This window comes from Microcaecilia unicolor, chromosome 1, assembly GCF_901765095.1.
Source record: "Microcaecilia unicolor chromosome 1, aMicUni1.1, whole genome shotgun sequence".
In the NCBI taxonomy this organism is placed as follows: domain Eukaryota; kingdom Metazoa; phylum Chordata; class Amphibia; order Gymnophiona; family Siphonopidae; genus Microcaecilia; species Microcaecilia unicolor.
In genome coordinates, this window is record NC_044031.1 from 276909268 (window position 1) to 276925884 (window position 16617).

The 16617-nt window shown below is 50.7% G+C and overlaps 2 protein-coding genes across 2 annotated transcripts in view; both read left to right on the forward strand.

Annotated features, from left to right (window-relative positions):
• The window catches only part of FOXRED2 (FAD dependent oxidoreductase domain containing 2), a 121187-nt gene that overhangs the window by 50087 nt on the left and 54483 nt on the right, over window positions 1-16617 (forward strand). The window contains exon 6 of the mRNA XM_030206801.1: window positions 10750-10916. Coding sequence (XP_030062661.1) covers window positions 10750-10916 — 167 coding nt within the window. The remainder of the gene's footprint in view (window positions 1-10749; window positions 10917-16617) is intronic.
• Window positions 1-16617, forward strand: part of TXN2 (thioredoxin 2) — a 253113-nt gene that overhangs the window by 50034 nt on the left and 186462 nt on the right. The window lies entirely within an intron of this gene.

Consider the following 16617-nt stretch of genomic DNA (forward strand, 5'->3'; position numbering starts at 1 on the left):
TACACTGCCCTGCTGGCCACTTTGTTTAAGGGTGGTGTATAAAATACTTTAAATAAATATGATGCAATACATGCTGCACACTGTCTTCTGAAAGTCTAGGTTTTCACACCAAACCTGTTTTCACAGTCTCAAACACAGCTGCCATACTAACAGAGGCCAATGACTGGGATATTTATCTCATACATACAGCTTAAGATTTTCTTGAGACCATTTCCAGGATTTTCGCTTCCGAAGTTGTGGCCAGATGCTTGGTGTGGCTATGAACTCTGAATTGTATGAAGATGTTAATTTTAAGTTGGCAAATGCATCATGTATGGGGAAACTCCCTATTTGGAGACAGAGACTTTTGATTCTGCAAAGGATCATAGTTCTACCTACATCATCTCTTGGCTGTTCCACTCTCTTTAGGATTGCTGCTAGATGTCTATCTTTTAACCAGTACTGCAGAGAGTTCTAGCAGCCTAAGACTTTCTATTATCAAAACCAGCTGCCATGGAATCAATGTTCTGTTTCTCAGAGTCCTTGTCAAAGGGAGAGGTTTTAGCCTAATCAATTGGTGTCTGTTCCACTGAAGCAGCAGCCTTACTTTTGTCTACCTTATGTCTTAACAGCTGCAGTCACAACCCCTCCAGAGTAATATTCTGCTCTTCTGTACAGGTTCTGGCTCATTATTTCTTTCAGGCTTAGTAGACTATCACCACTGAATATAAAGCAAAATAGTTACCACCTCAGGTTTAAAGCACAAAACAAAGGGATGGAAGCAGAACCGAGTCCAAATGACCAGCACAACTAGAGAGTAAGAGCGTCCAAAATGTTTGTTTATTAGCACAAGAGAAGACCCTACATGGGCTGTGTTTCGGCAACAAGCCTTCCTCAGGGGTCAAACGCTTTTAAGGTTGAACAGCAACGAAGAAAGCACAAAGCCCATAGAAAAGCACAAACATAGTGCGCTGTTTTCTTATTTCTGATCTAAAGAAGGGTTACCTTCGAAAGCTAAAATCCAATAAAAAAAGGTGTCATCTTATTTTCTTGTCTATGTTTTGTTTTATTTCAATTTATTACAGTTGCAAAAAGAAATCTAGCAGATTAGCTAGCTTCTTGCATCCAGTTCCGTTATTAACAAGCAGATGATACTCCTTTCACCTCTAATGTGATCGCATTAGATTAACGCTACTGCAGCTATAGTGGCCCTACTAAATTTTGCATCGCAATTTGCTATCTGCAAAGCAGTAATATTGTCCTCGCCCTATATCTTTACTTCATTGCATTCTGTCAGCACAGGCTGCTCTTGAAGTTTGAAAAGTATAAAGAATTTGAGCATGCCCTAAGCTTGGTAATCACCCAGTTGTGTGCCTGACTTGGTCCTGCTTGTTGATAGAAGTGAGCAACATTGCCTTTTGCAACAGGTGTTTTCCTCTAAATAGCAGTACTGACCAGGCAGACAATCCTTCTCACCTCCCCGAGTTGCCTAATACTTTAAGTTTAAAACTAACTGAGGAGCTGAGGAGATTGCTGCACACAGGAAAGGGACATGCATGCTGGGAACTCTGAACTGAAGTTCCGAGTCATGAGAGAGCAGTTTCATTCCTTCCCCCTCAGATGATGTCATGTCACTTATGTTCCTGATCAAAAACACCCGTTATGGTTGGGTGATGTTGCTGAATCATCAGATGATTATACAGCTTGGAAGTCATGCATCTTTTAATTTTTTGCAAAAATCTGAGAAGAAAAAGCATGCCAGGGAAAAAAAAAACTTGTCAAGCAACAGATTATGCAAATACTTATGATTACCTCTGATGTCATAAAAGTTTCAGACTATAGAGAAAAATGAAGCTGTAGGCTCAAAATGTTAAATCTGGCCCTACATGTAGGTTAGGTTGCTTCAGGGACCCCATGGGATTATGAACAGAGGACATAAGTGCTCATTTGGGCCATAGACAGTACTAACATAAAACCATGCACCTTTTTTGTTTTCTTTCAAATAATGTGTTTTCCTTTGAGCTTTAGTTGGAAGAATATGAAATGATGGCACTCCTGCTCTGGTTCATACAGTAAAACTTCTCAAACCTATCCTGGAGACCCCACAGCCAGCAGCCCAGTTGGATTATCAGGATATCCTCAATTAATATGTACGAGAGCCATTTGAGTATATGCAAATTGATCTCATGCATATTCATTGTGGATTTCCTTAAAACATGATTGGACTGTTGGCCAGGTCAGGTTTGGCAAGCTTACCATAACAGACATGATATTCATTGGGTACTAAGCATATTTTTAAAGACAAAGACTTATAAGCAGTAAATCAAGCAGGCTCTTTACTTTTTTTTTTTTGGGGGGGGGGGGGGGGGGGGTTGCTGTTCTCTATCCCCATTCACAGCATATCTTACCTGGGTAAATAAGCTCCCTGGAAAGATGGAGGGGCATAATCGAACGTTGCCGGCGAAATAGATCGCCGGCGATCTATTTTGGGGCGGCGCTACAGCTGGCCGGAACCGTATTATCGAAAAAGATGGCCGGCCATCTTTTTTTTTCGATAATACGGTTTAGCCTGGCCAAATGCCAGAGTTCGCCGGGGTTGAGATGGCCGGTTTTGTTTTTCAGCGATAATAGAAAAAAATGCCGGCGATCTCCAACCTGGCGACATCAAAGGCATTTGGTTGTGGGAGGTGCCAGCATTTGTAGTGCACTGGTCCCCCTCACATGCCAGGATATCAACTGGGCACCCTAGGGGTCAGTGCGGTGGACTTCAGAAAACGCTCCCACATGCATAGCTCCCTTACTTTGGGTGCTGAGCCCCCCCCAACCCCACTACCCACAAATGCACAACACTACTATAGTTCTTAGGGGTGAAGGGGGCAACTACATGTGGGTACAGTGGGTTTTGGAGGGCTCCCATTAGCAGCACAAGTGTTACAGGTAGGGGGGGATGGGCATGGGTGAGCCTGCCTTAAGTGCACTGCGATACCCACTAACAGTGCTCCAGGGACCGGCATACACGCAGGCCTCTAGGACTTGTTGCTGCTGTATAATCTTGGCACACCAGCTGACACCTGAAGACTAATCTCTTTGAAAAAGTCCTTTATTTGATTAAGCACGTTTACTCACAATTAACTGCAGATCAGAGGTTGTGCCCCACTGGCAAAGAGTCTCCCTGGTACTGAGATTAGCAGTAGGTCAGAGCTGGCAGAATGGTGTACAATGCCCTCTTTCAGCAACATTCAAGGTAATAACTAAGTTCTCTAACGTGGGTAACACATGAAAGGGATCTAAAATTGGCTTACAAAAATGGCCACTACCTCATGGACTACCGGAAACAAAACAGGGCACACTCTGACCCAATTAGCAGGGGGAAAGGCACCATGGGAGTAGAGCCCACTACCCTACACCCACCACAATGCATTGTTGATGTGATTCTGCAGGGCACCTAAAAGAAAAGGTGTCACACTCACCCGAGAGCCACATCACAACCAGGGAAAGGCTGTCAGAGGATAGAACACATTGTGCTGTCATGGAGGCTGGCATAGAGGCTGCCAAAATATGTTTATAATTGTGTTTTTTATGGTGGGAGGGGGTTGGTGACCACTGGGGGAGTACGGGGAGGTCATCTGGTCAGTTGGGGCACCTTTTTGAGGCTTGATCGTGAAACTAAATGGACCAAGTAAACCCGGCAAAATACTGCTTAACGCCGCATTTTTTTGTTCCATTATTGGTGAAAGCCGGCCATCTGGTAGCCACGCCCATGCCCGCCCATGTCCCGCCTTCACTAAGCTACTGACACGCCCCCTTGAACTTTCGCCGGCGAAGCGACAGGAAAGCGGCGATGCTGTCAAAAACACCGCTTTCGATTATACCGATTTCACCGCTTTTAAGAAATCGCCGGCCATCTCCTGATTTATGTTGGGAAATGGCCGGCGATCACTTTTGAAAATAAGCCTGATGGTCTCCTCTCAGACCATTTTGCAAAGGGCCATATTTTGGGCTGCCCCTGAATACGGTCTCCTATGCTAGCACATGCCAGCATTCAGCTTGCAAGAGCAATAAAGAGTAGTTACTTACCTGTAACAGGTGTTCTCCGAAGACAGCAGGCAATATATTCTCACTGATGGGTGACGTCACGTCGGCCCGGAGGACTTTCTAGCAAAGTCCATGACAAAATTAAAAATGTCCCCCGTCGCGCGGGCGGATGCAGTGCGCATGCGCGCGTCCACTTTCCCGCTCGTCGCGCGGGCACATTCCTCAGTTAATTACAAGAATTAGAGGAATACAACTCCAAAGGGGAGGTGGGAGGGTTGTGAGAATATATTGCCTGCTGTCTTCGGAGAACACCTGTTACAGGTAAGTAACTACTCTTTCTCCAAAGACAAGCAGGCCAATATTCTCACTGATGGGGTATCCCTAGCCCCCAGGCTCACTCAACATAACAAAGAATGGTCAATTGAGTCCCGCAACGGCGAGGACAAAAAACAAAATTGACCTGAAACCAAACTCAACTAATTGAGAGTGCAGCCTGGAACAGAATAAAAATGGGCCTAGGGGGGGGAGTTGGATTCTAAACCCCAAACAGACTCTGCAGCACCGACTGCCCAAACCGACTGTCGCGTCGGCTATGCTGCTGAAGGCAGTAATGTGATGTGAATGTGTGGATCAAAGCCCACGTCGCAGCTTTGCAAATCTCTTCTATGGTGGCTGACTTTAGATGAGCCAGTGACGCCGCCATGGCTCTAACATTATGAGCCGTGACATGGCCATCCAAAGTCAGCCCAGCTTGGGCGTAAGAGAAGGAAATGCAATCTGCTAGCCAATTACAGATGGTACGTTTTCCGACAGCAACTCCCCTCTTATTGGGATTAAAAGAAACAAACAGATGGGCGGACTGTCTGAAGGGGCGTGTCCGCTCCACGTAACAGGCCAGTGCTCTTTTACAGTCCAAAGTGTGCAACTTGCTTTCGCCCGGGCTCGTGTGAGGAGGGGGAAAAAATGTTGGCAAGACAATTGACTGGTTCAGATGGAACTCCGACACCACCTTCGGTAGAAACTTTGGGTGCGTGCGGAGAACTACTCTGTCATGATGAAAGACAAGGAATGGTGCATGAACTACCAGGGCTTGAAGCTCACTGACCCTACGAGCTGAAGTAACAGCCACCAAGAAAATGACCTTCAAGGTCAAGTACTTCAGATGACAGGAATCCAGTGGCTCGAAAGGAGTTGTCATCAGCTGGGTGAGAACGACATTGAGATCCCATGGCACTGGAGGAGGTTTGATAGGGGGCTTTGACAAAAACAAACCTCTCATGAAACGCATGACTAAAGGCTGTCCAGAAATCGGCAAGCCATCAACATGTGAATGATAAGCACTGATTGCGCTAAGATGAACCTTGACCGAGTTAGTCTTAAGACCAGACTCGGATAAATGCAGAAGGTACTCAAGCAAGGTCTGTGCAGGACAAGAGAAAGGATCTAGACCATTGCTGTCACACCAGACGGCAAACCTCCTCCATTTAAAAGAGTAACACCTATGTGTGGAATCTTTCCTGGAAGCAAACAGAACTCTGGAGACACCCTCAGAGAGACCAAAGGAGGCAACCTCTATGCTCGCAACATCCAGGCCGTGAGAGCTAGAGACCGGAAGTTGGGATGTAGAAGCGCCCCTCGTTCTGAGTAATGAGGGTCGGAAAACAGTCCAATCTCCATGGCTCTTCTGACGAAAGTTCCAGAAGAAGGGGAAACCATATCTGACGGGGCCAAAAGGGCGCTATCAGAATCATGGTTCCCTGGTCTTGCTTGAGTTTCAGGAGAGTCTTCCCCACTAAAGGGATGGGAGGATACGCATAAAGGAGTCCTGTTCCCCAAAAAAGGAGGAAGGCATCCGACGCTAGTCTGCCGTGGGCCTGAAGTCTGGAACAGAATTGAGGAACCTTGTGAGTGTCCTGAGAAGCAAAAAGATCTATCGATGGAGTGCCCCAAACTCGAAAGATCTTTTTGGCAATAGTCATGTTCAAGGACCACTCGTGAGGCCGCATAACTCTGCTCAGCTTGTCGGCTAGACTGTTGTTTACACCGGCTAGATAAGTGGCTTGGAGAAACATTCCGTTTTGATAAGCCCATAGCCACATCTGCACGGCCTCCTGACACAGAGGACGAGATCCGGTACCCCCTTGCTTGTTGGTGTAATACATAGCCACCTGATTGTCTGTCTGAATGAGGACAATTTTGTTGGCTAGCCGATCTCTGAAGGCCTTCAGGGCGTTCCAGATCGCTCGCAATTCCAGGAGATTGATCTGGAGATGCCTCTCCTGAAGAGACCAAGCTCCTTGAGTGTGAAGCCCATCTACATGCGCTCCCCACCCGAGGAGGGATGCATCTGTCGTCAGCACTTTTTGTGGCTGAGGAATTTGGAATGGGCGTCCCAAGACCAGATTGGATCGAATGGTCCACCAATTGAGGGAGTTTCGAAAATTGATGGACAGCCGGACTACATCCTCTAGATTCCCCGTGGCCTGAAACCACTGAGAAGCTAGGGTCCATTGAGCAGATCTCATGTGTAAACGTGCCATGGGTGTCACATGAACTGTGGAGGCCATGTGGCCAAGCAATCTCAACATCTGCCGAGCTGTGATCTGCTGAGACGCTTGCACTGTGGAAACCAGAGACAGAAGTCTGTCCGCTCTGGGTCCTGGGAGATAAGCGCAAGCTGTCTTTGTGCACAACAGAGCTCCTATAAATTCCAATTTTTGAGCTGGGACGAGATGGGACTTGGGATAATTGATGACAAACCCCAACATCTCTAGCACCTGAATAGTCATCCGCATGGACTCCAAAGTTTCTTGCGGGGAGGTGTTCTTCACCAGCCAATCGTCCAGATAAGGGAACACATGCACTCCCAGTCTGCGTAGCGACGCTGCCACAACTGCCAGGCACTTTGTGAATACCCTGGGTGCAGACGCCAAGCCAAAAGGCAAAACACAGTACTGAAAGTGCTGTGATCCCAGCCGAAATCGAAGATACCTCCTGTGAGCTGGAAGTATCGATATGTGGGTGTAAGCGTCCTTCAAGTCCAGAGAGCATAGCCAATCGTTTTCCTGAATCATGGGAAGAAGGGTGCCTAGGGAAAGCATCCTGAACTTTTCTCGGACCAGGAATTTGTTCAGGGCCCTTAGGTCTAGGATGGGACGCATCCCCCCTGTTTTCTTTTCCACAAGGAAGTACCTGGAATAGAATCCCTGCCCTTCTTGCCCTGGTGGAACGGGCTCGACCGCATTGGCGCTGAGAAGGGCGGAGAGTTCCTCTGCAAGTACCTGCTTGTGGTAGGAGCTGAAAGACTGAGCTCCTGGTGGGCAATTTGGAGGTTCGGAAATCAAATTGAGAGCGTACCCGTACCGGACTATTTGGAGAACCCACCGAACGGAGGTTAAGAGAGGCCACCTTTGGTGAAAAAATTTTAACCTCCCCCCGACCGGCAGATCGTCCGGCACAGGTACTTTGATTCCGGCTATGCTCTGCTGGAGCCAGTCAAAAACCCGTCCCTGGTTTTTGCTGGGGAGCTGCAGGGGCCTGCTTCGGTGCCCGCTGCTGACGAGAGCGAGCGGGCTGGGGTCGAGCCTGAACCGGCTGACGGGAATAAGGAGTGTACTTTCGGTTCCTAGAAGCGAAAGGAGCACTTCTTTTTCCCTTAAAAAACTTCCTAGCAGTGGAAGTGGTTGCAGAAGGCGCCCGGCGGGAGAGAGAATCCATAGCGTTATCACGCTGGTAGAGATGATCAATCATCTCTTCTACCTTCTCTCCAAAAAGGTGATCCCCCCGGCATGGGATATCTGCTATCTTCCGCTGAGTTCTTTCCTCCAGGTTAGAGGCACGCAGCCATGAGAGCCTGCGCATCGCTATACCTTGAGCAGAGAAGCGAGATACCACATCGCAAGTGTCAAAAATGCCCCTGGACAGGAACTTGTGACACGCCTTCTGCTGCCTGATCACTTGACGAAAGGGTTCGGCCTTCTCCTCAGGGAGTGTATCTACCAAACTCTCAAGTTGCCTCACAGAGTTCCGTAAATGAATACTCGTGTAGAGTTGGTATGACTGGATCTTGGCGGCGAACAGACCGGCCTGATACGCCTTTCTCCCAAAAGCGTCCAGAGTTCCAAACTCCCGCCCCGGGGGCGCCGAGGAGAAGCTCCTGGAACTCTTGGCCCTTCTGAGAGCGGAGTCCACCACCGCTGAATCATGAGACAATTGGGTCTGCATGAGACTGGGTTCCCCGTGGATCCGGTATTGGGACTCAACTTTTTTAGGGACGGTTGGGCAAGAAAAAGGCTTCTCCCAGTTCCTCAGCATAAGTTCCTTGAGAGTCTCATGAAAAGGAACTGTGGCAGAAGATGAAGGTGGAGATGGATAGTCCAGAACCTCCAGCATTTTGGCTCTGGGCTCGTCCACAATTTCCACGGGGAAGGGGATGGCCTCAGACATCTCCCGAACAAAAGATGAAAAAGACAAGCTCTCGGGAGGAGACAGCTGCCTCTGTGGCGAGGGAGTGGAATCAGATGGAATGCCTTGAGAATCCTCGCCAAAGAACTCCCCATGCACTCCATCATCATCCTCAGATGAGGTATTGTCAGATGGGGCTAAAAGCTCAGACAGAGCCGCCCGGATCTGAGCCCGTCTCGACGAAGAGGCTTGACGGCCTCTATGATGATGCCAAGAAGTTGACGGTCCCTGAGACTCCGGAGAAGCTTCCTGCCCCGATGTCTCGGGAGAGTCAACTCGGGAAGTCAAAGACACCGGCACCGGAGGCGGCACCAGTGAGACAGACCTCACCACAGGCTGAAGGCCTGATGCAGAAACATCCGGCACCGGCAATGTCGACACCTCCGACGCCGTCGGCACCGGTGCCTCTGAAAACACCGGCACCGCCGACGCCGTCGGCACCGACAACCTCGATGCCGACTGCCACTGCTGCATCATGTCCATAAAAAAATGGGAACATGGCCTGCATACGCTCATCCAAAGTTGGTGCCGGAAGATGCTGCGGGGTCGGTTGAGGCATCGGAGGCAAAGTCTGCTGAGGTTGGGGAGTGGGGACTCGGCTGCCAGTGACCCCACGCGTCGGAACCTCAGTAATAGAGGGAGAGCGGTCCTCTCGGCACCGACGCTTCTCGGGTATCGAGTGTATCGATGACCCGGAGCTCCCGGTGCCGTGTCTCGAAGGAGATCGACGACGATGCCTCTTGGTCTTCGCCCGACGCATGTCGTCGAGACTCCTCGGCACCGGAGAAGAGGACGTGGAATCCACACGTCTCTTCGGGGCTGGGTCCGACGCAGGACGGTCCCGGGGGGTCTGCAAAGCAGGAGGCGCCGAGGTGGGTGGAGACCCACTCGATGCATCACTGCTCTCAGCGTGCATCGGTCGAATGGCAGCCTGTCCCCGGACTCCCGGTGCCGACGCTTCCTTCGACGTCGACCTCGACGACGCCGGCCCTGAAGACATCGTCCTCGACGGCACCGACTTCCCCGGCGCCGATTTGGACGGCGCCGCCTTAGACGACGCCGACTGCGTCGACGGCGCCGATGCCGAAGCACCGGGCCCAAAAATCTTTTCTCTCTGGGCGTCTCGAGAGAGTAGTGTCCGCTTCTTCATGGCGAGACACAACTTACAGCTCTCCGAGCGGTGGTCCGGCCCAAGGCACTGAATACACCACGAGTGTGTGTCAGTGCCAGAGATGGCCCGATGACAGCGGGCACAAGGCTTGAAGCCGCTGGGCGTCTTCGTTAACATCTCGGGAAAAACTATCCCTGCCAAATCAAAAGACGCGATTGTGTCTATAAAAAGAGGACACAAAGAAAAAAGAAAAAAGGGGAAATAAACCCGACCGAGCGATTTAAATAAAATCGCAGGCTAAAAGAAAGGAAACTTAATAAACGAAAAAATTACTAAGATAACTAGAAAGGATACTTCCTTTTCTTCTTGAATCTTCACCTCCGGGCACAGGAGGAACACGAAGACGAAGGTCGAGCTCCGTGTCACCTCAGACGCGGAGAAGAAAAAACTGAGGAATGTGCCCGCGCGACGGGCGGGAAAGTGGACGCGCGCATCCGCGCGACGGGGGACATTTTTAATTTTGTCATGGACTTTGCTAGAAAGTCCTCCGGGCCGACGTGACGTCACCCATCAGTGAGAATATTGGCCTGCTTGTCTTTGGAGAATTTCTTCAGCAGTAAAGGATGATGTCACAGGAAGTTGAGTGTGACATCACAGGAGAACCAGGAAACAGCCACATTCTAAGGATGACATTCCCGTTTTCCTGGTGGTATTTCTGTTGTTGCTGTTGTTTTTTTGTTTTTATTTTTCTTTTGGTTTTGGTTTTGGTTTTGGTTTTTTTTTTTGCTTAAATATGTAGAAATAAAGGTGAGGAAACAAGTGTTGAGTTTTGTTTTATTGCTTATAGTCACCTAGGTAGAGCTGACATAAATTGTAGGTGCTGCTTCTGTACTGGATTGACAAAGATTGATGGCTTGCATTCAGGAGTTTAAAATCCCTCTTCATTGTCCACTAACTGATGAAAGAAGTATATCCCTTAACAAACGTGCACATGTCTTGCTATAAATAAGTTTTATAGGCAATTTGTTTGCTCAGGTTTGATAGTATTAATAACTCAGAACAGGAGACCATTCAAAAACTGAAGTAGCTGTGTTAAGCCACAGTAATGTGATGAATTTGCCCTGGAGAGTGTCACCAGTTCTTTTTCCTCCCCTTTCTAGAACTGTGAATCTGGTGTCAGGAACTGGGCAGAAAAGGAAATATCCTCTCATCAAACCCAGCTATGAAGCCAAAGCCACACTAGGGCTCTTTGTGTTGGGCACGGCCAGTCACTCGATTGACTTCAGGGAGTCAGCGGGGGGTTTCATCCATGGATTCCGCTATACAGGTGAATGCTATCCTCTGTTCTCCTACTGTTGCTAGATCCAATTTAAGAATTCTCACAAATACAAATGGGAAGTTACCAACCTGCTCTAAAGAAATAAAATGTTTGTTTTGCCAAATAACGTATGTTAAATTGATTTTTTTTTTAATAATGAGATTCAAAGCAGTTCAGCATTACGCAAAGTGAATAATGCAGCTTGCATTTGACTTTGCAAGTTGTGGAAAGATAATACCAGCTTTGAGCTAGTGTTATCTTTCCTTCCTGTGAGAATCGGGCCGGTAATATGCCAACTGATGTGCCCGAGAAGCTTCTTAGAGGGGCTGGTACAGAATGTAAACCCACCCACACCTCTCCGTAACCTACCTGGTGTCTCTGTGGTGACCAAAGGGGGAGCAGGAGCGATCCCTAATAACATCCGCCTATTGGCAGCTGGGTTCCAAATGGTGCCTAAATCCTTGTGGAATACTCAAGGTACCACCTCTAGAGGTCAAGCTGCCAAATAAAAGAGCATTCCCTTCTTAGCATCCTAGGCCCTTGCATTAATAGTGTGAGATACTGCTAAGAGGATTTGGATGCCATTTTGAACTTGGATGCCAAAGGGGAAGAAGTAACTAGATATGACTCCCACCCCTTACCCTCCCTCACTAGCCATCATGGAGAACACAATAGACGCTGGGGGGAAGGGGGGAATGGACGAGTGGGTTTTTGAAAAAGAGGCTTTTGGGGGATCTGAGTCTGGGGTTAACCTGCTTCAGCCCTTGTAAAAATAGCAAGCTCTGCTATATTTGTGTTGCTCGTCCAGTAATGTACAATGTTTCTGGCTGAAGCAATGTAAAATAAAATTTTAATGCATGAGTCACTACCCCTAGTACTGATTTTGCTGCAGGCTAGTGACTCGTGCAGTACATTGAAGTGTGTTTAAAATTTGTGAATTTTGTGTACTATTCCATATCATCATGCTGATCAATCCATAGACTGGTGGGTTGTGTCCATCTACCAGCAGGTGGAGATAGAGAGCAAAGCTTTTGCCTCCCTATATGTGGTCATGTGCTGCCGGAAACTCCTCAGTATGTTCTCTATCTCAGCAGGTGGTGGTCACACACAGCAGCAGCTCTGGCTAGGTCTCCAAGCCTAATTTTTAGGTTTTGTTGAGTACCTGGGGTTGAGGGCTCTTCTTGAGCAAGTGCAAACCTGGTGGCGCCAGGTCCCTCCTTTTCTCCCCCCTCCCGCTGGCTCCGTTAAAAAAAAAAAAAAAAAAAATTTTGAACGTCCTTAAGGGCGTTTATTTCGACGTTTATTTAAACGTTTATTGCAGCTACTCACTGGGACACCAGGTCGTTACAGCTCGGAGCGAGAAGCAGGTAATTTTTACCTTTTTATAGCGGGCAGGGGGTTCCCCGATCGATCTCCACGTGGCCTATGGCGTCGGAGGGCGAGGGCGCGAAGAATCGCTCCCCGGACCGCGTGTGCGCTTCTAGCGGGGATGCGGGGGTCTTAAAGTCTGATTCGCCCTTGTTGGTGTCAGTTCGGAGGCTGGTCAGTGTCCCGGGTCTTCCTCCGGTGCGGCGGTTTTTCCCGCCATAAACGCCCATCCCCCGCTGCTCGCCTCTGCCATCTTGGCCGGCCACGCTACTCGGACGGCTTCTTCTTGGGCCGCCCTTGAGCTGGGAGAAGTTAATGCCATGGCTGCCCTTGATTTGGGCGACGGCAAAAAAGCGGCTAAAGTTAAGCGCCGTTTTTCCCGCGCGGCTCCTTCGCGGAGTGTCGCGCCGGACGCCATCTTGGATGCACAGCATGTTTCTCCCCTGCTCTTGCGAGCGCCGGTTGAGGGTGCGTCTAGGGCTGTGGCCCAGGCTGCTGAAGTGCACAGTCTGGGGGGTTTCTCCCCCGAGTTTATTTTGCTGCTGCATCAGGCCTTCCTTATGCAAAACGCTGCCCCTTCTCCCTTGTCCGATAAAGGGGTTGAGGCCCCCGGAAGTAAACGCCCTCGGGTGGATTCCCAGGCCTTAGAAGACTCTGTTTCCTCTGATGTAGATGAGGGCAGCGTATCTGAGTTCTCCCAACGGTCCTTTGGGGATTCCTTGGAGGAGACGGATTCCCGCTCGGATGGAGCGGATGACCCCTCTGCAGCGCGGATCTTTCGCTCAGAGGATTTGCCCAACCTGTTAGTGCAGGCCATGAGCATTTTGAAGATTTCCTCTCCGGAGGACGTCTCTCCCTCAGCCCCTGTTGGCTCTGCCATTATGCTGGGGACGAAGCGCCCGCCTAGAACCTTCCACGTGCATGATGCCATGCACACCTTAATTTCGGCTCAATGGGATGTCCCGGAAGCGAGCCTCAAAGTGGCTAGGGCTATGTCCCACCTCTATCCTTTGCCTGAAAGTGAACGGGAGGCCTTTCTTTGGCCTACCGTGGATTCTTTAATCACTGCAGTGACTAAGAAAACGACGTTACCGGTGGAAGGTGGCACGGCCCTAAAGGACGCCCAAGACAGAAGATTGGAGGCGGCCTTAAGGTCGTCCTTCGAGGCGGCTGCCTTAAGTTTGCAGGCCTCAGTTTGCGGCTCCTATGTGGCCAGGGCGTGCCTGACGATTGTGCAGCGGGCTTCCCCCTCGGATCCTTCCTTGAGGGCTGATTGGCCGGCCCTGGAATCGGGCTTGGCTTATTTGGCAGACTTACTGTATGATGTCTTGAGAGCCTCGGCTAAAGGTATGGCTCAGACAGTCTCTGCGCGGCGGTGGCTTTGGCTGAAACATTGGTCTGCGGACCACGCCTCTAAGTCCCGCCTGGCTAAGTTGCCTTTTAAAGGCAAGCTGCTCTTTGGGGTCGAGCTGGACAAAATTGTGACCGATCTCGGCACGTCTAAGGGCAAGAGGTTACCAGAGGTCAGGGCTCGAGCCAGTGCTCGCCCCGGTATCTCCAGAGGACGGTTTCAGGAAGCCCGTCGGTACCGCCCGGGCAAGTCGGGCTCCTCTGCCCCCTCTTCCTTCAAGAGGAACTTCTCCCCCAAGCAGCATTCCTTTCGCAGAGACCGCCGTCCCGGAGGTGCGCCCTCCGGTCCTCCCCCAGGGTCTCGTACCCAATGACGGGGTCCTGGTCCATGGCCCAGTGCAGATTGGAGGACGCCTGTCCTCGTTTCTGGGCGAGTGGACCAGGGTAACTTCAGACGCTTGGGTGCTGGAAGTCATCAGAGACGGCTACAAGCTAGAGTTCTGCCGACCCTTAAGAGACGGGTTTGTACTCTCTCCCTGCAAGTCTCCGGTCAAAGCTGTGGCAGTGCAGCAGACCTTGGACAATCTGATCCGCCTGGGTGCGGTCGTTCCGGTGCCAGAAAATCAGCTTGGCAAGGGACGTTACTCCATTTACTTTGTGGTACCAAAGAAAGGAGGTTCTGTCCGGCCTATCCTCGACCTCAAAGGGGTCAATCGGGCCTTGAAAGTTCGGCACTTTCGCATGGAGACTCTCCGCTCTGTTATAGCAGCAGTGAAGGCAGGGGAGTTCCTGGCATCCTTGGACATCAAGGAAGCGTACTTGCATATTCCCAACTGGCCTCCTCATCAACGCTTTCTGCGTTTTGCAGTCCTGGGCCGACACTTCCAGTTCAGAGCCCTCCCGTTCGGTTTGGCTACTGCTCCGCGGACCTTCTCCAAAGTAATGGTGGTCATCGCGGCCTTCCTGCGAAAGGAAGGAGTACAAGTCCATCCTTATCTGGACGACTGGTTGATCCGAGCCCCCTCTTATGCAGAGTGCGGCAAAGCTGTGGACCGGGTGATTGCTCTTTTGAGCTCCCTGGGGTGGATCATCAACTGGGAGAAAAGCCAGCTGCGCCCGACTCAGTCCCTGGAGTATCTGGGAGTTCGTTTCGACACCCAAGTGGGCAGAGTGTTCCTGCCGGACAATCGGATTGTCAAACTTCAGGCTCAGGTGGACCAGTTCCTAGTAGCCTCTCCTCTTCGGGCTTGGGACTATGTGCAGCTGTTGGGCTCTATGACGGCCATGATGGAAGTAGTGCCCTGGGCCAGGGCTCATATGAGACCACTACAACTCTCTCTGCTGCAGCGCTGGACTCCGGTGTCGGAGGATTATGCTGTGCGCCTTCCCTTGGACCCAGCAGTGCGCAAGGCGCTGAGCTGGTGGCTGAAGACAGACAAGTTGTCTGCAGGGATGCCTCTTGTGACCCCGGAGTGGATTGTCGTCACGACGGACGCTTCTTTGATGGGCTGGGGAGCCCACTGCTTGGGAAGGACAGTGCAGGGGCTCTGGTCTCGTGCAGAGGCAAAGTGGTCTATCAACCTCCTGGAACTCAGAGCCATTCGGTTGGCGCTTTTGGAGTTCCTCCCGGTACTGGCGTTGAAGCCAGTACGGGTCCTGTCGGACAATGCCACGGCTGTGGCCTATGTCAACCGCCAGGGAGGTACCAAGAGCGCCCCTCTAGCCAAGGAAGCCATGAATCTATGCCAGTGGGCGGAAGCGAACCTGGAACAGCTGTCAGCGGCCCACATTGCCGGAGTCATGAATGTCAAGGCGGACTTTCTCAGTCGCCATACCTTGGATCCCGGAGAGTGGCAGTTATCGGCTCAGGCGTTCTTGGACATCACGAAGCGCTGGGGCCAGCCGAGCCTAGATCTGATGGCGTCATCGGCCAATTGCCAAGTGCCGCGCTTTTTCAGCAGAGGAAGGGACCCTCGATCTCTGGGAGTAGATGCTCTTCTCCAACAGTGGCCGACACAGGAGCTTCTCTATGTGTTCCCACCCTGGCCCATGTTGGGCAGGGTACTAGACCGGGTGGCAAAGCATCCGGGCCGAATAGTCCTGGTGGGTCCGGACTGGCCCAGACGTCCCTGGTATGCGGACTTGATAAGGCTATCAGTTGACGACCCTCTGCGGCTGCCAGTGGAGCAGGGCCTGTTACATCAGGGTCCCGTGGTGATGGAGGATCCCTCCCCCTTTGGTCTTACGGCCTGGCTATTGAGCGGCAGCGTCTGAGGAAGAAGGGCTTCTCAGACAAGGTCATCGCCACTATGCTGAGAGCGAGGAAGCGCTCTACTTCTACTGCTTATGCCAGGGTTTGGCGTACCTTTGCAGCGTGGTGTGAAGCAGGCTCACTTTCTCCCTTCACTGCTCCAATTTCTTCAGTGCTGGCGTTCCTGCAAGAAGGTCTGGAGAAGGGCCTGTCGCTCAGTTCCCTTAAAGTCCAGGTGGCGGCTTTGGCTTGCTTCAGGGGCCGCCTGAAGGGTGCTTCCCTGGCTTCGCAGCCAGATGTGGTACGTTTTCTCAAGGGAGTTAATCACCTGCGCCCTCCTCTGCACTCAGTGGTGCCTGCGTGGAATCTCAACCTGGTGCTAAGAGCCTTGCAGAAGCTGCCTTTTGAACCCTTGTCGAGGGCATCTCTGAAAGACCTGACGTTGAAAGCAGTCTTTTTGGTGGCTATCACTTCAGCCAGAAGAGTTTTCGAGCTCCAGGCACTCTCATGTCGAGAGCCTTTTCTGCAGTTCACTGAGGCAGGAGTGACTATTCGCACAGTGCCTTCCTTCCTGCCCAAGATTGTTTCTCGCTTCCATGTGAATCAGCAGCTCTGTCTCCCTTCCTTTCGTAGGGAGGACTACCCAGAGGAATACTCTGCTCTCAAATATCTGGATGTGAGACGAGTCATCATCAGATACTTGGAAGTGACCAATGATTTCCGGAAATCGGATCATCTGTT